The sequence below is a fragment of the Salmo trutta genome, chromosome 1 (genome assembly GCF_901001165.1).
Source record: "Salmo trutta chromosome 1, fSalTru1.1, whole genome shotgun sequence".
In the NCBI taxonomy this organism is placed as follows: Eukaryota; Metazoa; Chordata; class Actinopteri; order Salmoniformes; family Salmonidae; genus Salmo; species Salmo trutta.
This window is the reverse complement of record NC_042957.1, coordinates 51,797,735-51,803,108: the sequence shown is the minus strand read 5'-3', so window position 1 is coordinate 51,803,108 and position 5,374 is coordinate 51,797,735. Positions and strand designations below refer to the sequence as shown.

General features: G+C 48.9%; 1 protein-coding gene across 1 annotated transcript in view; it reads right to left on the bottom strand.

The window, feature by feature from the left end:
- LOC115194501 (cysteine-rich, acidic integral membrane protein-like) overlaps positions 1–4,788 on the bottom strand; it is a 26,283-nt gene extending 21,495 nt beyond the window's left edge. Inside the window, exon 1 of the mRNA XM_029754275.1 lies at positions 4,529–4,788. Coding sequence (XP_029610135.1) covers positions 4,529–4,774 — 246 coding nt within the window. The 5' untranslated portion in view covers positions 4,775–4,788. The remainder of the gene's footprint in view (positions 1–4,528) is intronic.
- Between the last annotated feature and the right edge of the window lie 586 nt (positions 4,789–5,374).

Here is a 5,374-nt window from a genome sequence, read left to right as displayed (position 1 = left end):
GTGAGCGAATGATAGAGTGAGTGTTCATGTGTGTGTTGGAGTGACGGGGTGTGAGTGTGTAGGGCCCTGTGAGTGTGCATAGACAGTGCAAATACAGAAATAAAAGGTAAATAAAGATACAAGTTAAACTCGGTCCACGTAGCTATTTTGTTAGCTATTTATCAGTCGTATTGCTTTGGCATAGAAGCTGCGCGGCAGCTGAGAGAAAACTGTCTATGGCGTCGGTGGTTGGGGTCTTTGATGATTTTCTGGGCCTTCTTTTCACACTGCCTGATATAGAGGTCCTGGATGGCAGGGAGCTCGGCCCAGTAATGTACTAGGTTGTCCGCACAACCCTCTGTAGCGCCATGCGATCGAGGATGGTGCTATTGCTATACCAAGCGGTGATGCAGCCATTCAATATGCTCTCACCGGTACACCTGTAGAACGTTTTGAGGATGAGAGCCCATGCCAAATTTTCAACCTCCTGAGGGGGCAAAGGCGATGTTGCGCCTTCTTCACGGCTGTGCGTTTGGACCATTTTAAGTCTTTAGTGATTTGGACAACGAGGAACTTAAAGCTGTCTACCTGCTCCACTGCCGGCCTGTCGATGTGGATGGGGGCATGGTCGACCCCGCCCCCTTTTCCTGTAGTCCACGATGAGCTCCTTGGTCTTGCTGACATTGAGGGAGAGGTTGTTGCTCAAGCACCACACTGTCAAGTCACTGACCTCCTCCCTGTAGGCTGACTCATCATCGCCGGTCATTAGACCTACCACCATCGTGTCATCAGCGAACTGATAATGGTGTTGGAGTCATGCGTGACCGCACAGTCGTGGTTGAACCGTGGGGGGGGGCTAAGCATACACCCCTGTGGGGCCCCTGCGTGAAGGGTCAGCGTGATGGAGGTGATGTTGCCTACACTCACCACCTGGGGTAGGCCCATCAGAAAGTCCAGGATCCAGTTGCAGAGGGAGGTGTTCAGACCCAGAGTCCTAAGCTTGGTGACGAGTTGGTAGAGGATAATAGTGTTGAACGCTGAGCTGTAGTCAATGAACCGCATTCTCACATAGGTATTCTCTTATGTAGGTGGGTGAGGGCAGTGTGGAGAGCAATTGAGATTGAGTCATCTATGGATCTGTTGGGGCAGGATGCCAATTGGAGTGGGTGTAGGATGGCTGGGATGGTAGAGTTAGTGTGTGCCATAACCAGTCTCTAAATGATTCCAGAAGTGAGCTCTACAGGGCGGTAATCATTGTGGTATGAAGCCTTAGAGTTCTTAGGAACAGAGATGGTTGTGGTCATCTTAAAACATGTGGGGAATTACAGACTGGGACAAGGAGAGGTTGAAAATGACTGTGAATATGCCTGCCAGCTCTTCTGCGCATGCTCTGAGAATGAACCCTGGAATACCGTCAGGGCCCGCGGACTTGAGGGTGTTGACCTGATTAAAACCTTCTCACGTCGGCCTCTGAGAGTGAGATCACCCAGTCCTCTGGGTCGGTGACAGCCCTCACATCCGGGTCAATGTTGTTGTTGTCAAAGCGTGCATAACAGGCATTGAGTTCATCTGGTAGAGAGGCATCGTTGGGCAGATCACGGTTGGGTCTTCCCCTGCCACATGCGGCGGAGCCTGTGGAATATGGTTCCACCTTATTCCTATATTGTCCTTTTGCTCGTTTGACTCTGCGGAAGTCATAGCAGGCCTTCTTGTACTTATGCCGGTCTTCGGCCGCTGCATCAGGGTTGCCTGCGATAGCGCTGTGTGCGGTAGCCCTGCTCTTCAGTTTAGCGCTAACCTCAGTGTTAATCCAGGGCTTTTAATTGAGGAAGCAGCGAACGCTGACCGTGGGGACAACGTTGCCGATGCATTTTCTAATGAAGCCATTGACGGAGGTGGTAAGCTCATCGACATTAAATCGGTGGAATCTCAGAACATATTCCAACCAGTGCTAGCAAAGCAGTCCTGAAGCATATCCTCTGATTCTGGTAACCATTTCTCAACAGAGCAAATCACGGGTACTTCCTGTTTCAGCTTCCGCTTGTAAACAGGAAGCAAGAGTACGTAGCCATGATCCGATTTGCCGAATGGCAGACGAGGGAGGACATTGTATGCTTGCTTATGGGTAGAATAGCAGTGGTCTAGGACTTTCTCCCCTAGTGGCGTTGGAGACGTGTTGATGGAAGTGGGGCATCGAGTGTCTTAATGTCGAATTAAAATCGCCGGAAACCAGAAAGGTGGCCGCTGGGTGTAGGGTTTCCTGCTTGTTTATAGCCTTGTACAGTTTGTTAAGCGCCAGTTTATTATTTTGATTGGCCTGAGGTGGAATGTATACAGCAGTAACAATAACAGCTGAAATGATTTTGGAGTTTGGGGGATTTTGGGCCATGCTACAACTATTTCACTGCCTTGCAACCTCTCCAAAAGTCCCTTGATGGAACCGTTGTATGTGTATACATGTGTGTATGTATGGTATAATATTATGAGCAGGTCTGAAAGTACTCTGTCATGCTGTGGGGGTATGGTTTTGAGGGCAGTGAGAGAACGGCTACTTGACTTTGACCGGGAGCAGAGAGATGATCTCACAAGAGTTACAACATTTGACCTGTTGTCACGTTTGGTGGAGACAAACATTGTCCATTTCCAATTGATCTGCCAACTCCTATAAAGCATCCTGAACTGTTGTACGACCTCACTCCAGTTTAGTTACTCGTGGTGTGCGTTTTCAATTTGTGCAGTTCACTTAAAATCCCCTTTCAGTGTGTCAGTCATTTAATGAGAGGAAGTAGGCCAGCCAATACAGTCTGTCAGTCTGCCACATCCATCTTTACTCATAATCACACAGAGATGCATCTCCAATATGTTGTTAATGGAACAGACCTTCTTTCAGAGTTCTAAGTCTCAGTAAGCGTCCAGAAAGCTTCTCTAAGTATATGGGTGGTCCACGGTGAAGTTAAAATAATGTATGATATAGACATGCCTTTATCACAACTGTGCAGGATGATTTGAACCAAATCCCTTTAATGATATGTCAGGCATGCTGGTGTGTTGGTGAGGGTATTAGGGTGCGTAGCCATGGATACGTTTATGGTTAAGTGATTAGAGAAGACGGGAGATGTAACAGGACCTTTTAAAGCTGTTGGATTTGGATAAGGAGTTCAAACATCATTCTGACCTGAAATACACAAACGTTTTCCCTCCTCCAAATGTCTGCTCAACTAAATATTTATAAAGTATTCCTGAGGGCACGTCTGTGTTAGACAGATGTTTTGATATAGTTCCATGTGTCTGTGAAAGATGTTGGGAATGGGGGGAAAAAAGCAGAGCAGGCCATATACTTCCTGATTGGAGACACTCCCAGTTCTTGGCTGTGTATCAGAAAGCTACATGTTGTCAGCTGTTTGTTGCAGCTTGTACCTCTGCAGCCTGTGAACAGAAGGCACTTATTTTGCTACAGCTGCCACACCCAGGAAAAGTGTTTTCAGGCTAGCGGAGATTCTCATTTGGGCAAAAGACCGTCCTCTCATTGACTTCTCCTTCCTCTCTCCTCCGTGACCCGTAAAACCGATAAGTAGTCGAGCGTCAATTCGTTGGTAGGCGAACGAAGGAGGCTGCTCCCTCCTCGATTACCAACTTCGACAGAGGATGCACAAGAGTATCCACACCACAGGAGGTTGGTGGCACCTTCATTGGGAAGGATGGAATTGTAGTAATGGCTGGAGGGGTATGGTCACAATACATCGAACACATGGTTTCCATGTGTTGGATGCCATTCCATTCGCTCTGTTTCAGCCATTATATGAGCCGTCCTCCAATCAGCAGCCTCCCCTGATCCTCACGGCAGGTAGCGCAGAAGTGTTAAAATACCCGCCACACCCCCTTTGAGTCAGCTGATGTTGTCCCGAAGGAGAAGAGCACAATGCTACTTATCCTTTTACCTAGAAAAATGTATTGCACTAACTACATTTGTTTTGAACACTTTATACAATTATTTGGGGATCCACCCCTGTAAAGCCATTACCCACATTGATTGTGATACAGATAAGAGCTGCAGCACTGACTAAAGATGTAAGTAGTGGATTGACTCGTGACGGTTTCCTTTTAACCCTGCCTGTTCAAGCCAGAACGTTGTTCCCTTCTCTGATCTTTCTGATGTTCGTACCCCTTTAGAAATGGCTGACTAAAGTAAAGTGGTTGTGTGTAGTAGACAACAAGAGGCTTCAGCGTCCCTAAGGATAAAGCCTTCTCACTGCTTCGTATTAGCGGCCTCGCTCCCAGGACTGGAGCTGAAACATGAGCATCCTTTAGGGACGACCCCACCCACATCTCCCTCCGACTTCAACCCCCATGTGACCCGGCTTCCGACCTGGCCAGGAAATAATCCCACACATCCAGTTCCCACCGCTGAATTATCATCCATTTATTTATCCATCTGTTTACTTTCTACATTGGTTTATTTATTTGTCCATTGATTTGACTTGCATTTCTCACGCGCTTCTGCTCCTCGCAGTCTTCCTCCACACTGTGTGGATGCTGCTGTCATGTCTGCCTGGTTACACCGTGTGGATGCTGCTGTCATGTCTGCCTGGTTACACCGTGTGGATGCTGCTGTCATGTCTGCCTGGTTACACCGTGTGGATGCTGCTGTCATGTCTGCCTGGTTACACCGTGTGGATGCTGCTGTCATGTCTGCCTGGTTACACCGTGTGGATGCTGCTGCCATGTCTGCCTGGTTACACCGTGTGGATGCTGCTGTCATGTCTGCCTGGTTACACCGTGTGGATGCTGCTGTCATGTCTGCCTGGTTACACCGTGGATGCTGCTGTCATGTCTGCCTGGTTACACCGTGTGGATGCTGCTGTCATGTCTGCCTGGTTACACCGTGTGGATGCTGCTGTCATGTCTGCCTGGTTACACCGTGTGGATGCTGCTGTCATGTCTGCCTGGTTACACTGTGTGGATGCTGCTGTCATGTCTGCCTGGTTACACTGTGTGGATGCTGCTGATGTCTGCCTGGTTACACCGTGTGGATGCTGCTGTCATGTCTGCCTGGTTACACCGTGTGGATGCTGCTGTCATGTCTGCCTGGTTACACGTGTGGATGCTGCTGTCATGTCTGCCTGGTTACACCGTGTGGATGCTGCTGTCATGTCTGCCTGGTTACACCGTGTGGATGCTGCTGTCATGTCTGCCTGGTTACATTGTGTGGATGCTGCTGTCATGTCTGCCTGGTTACACCGTGTGGATGCTGCTGTCATGTCTGCCTGGTTACACCGTTGTGGATGCTGCTGTCATGTCTGCCTGGTTACACTGTGTGGATGCTGCTGTCATGTCGCCTGGTTACACCGTGTAGATGCTGCTGTCATGTCTGCCTGGTACACCGTGTGGATGCTGC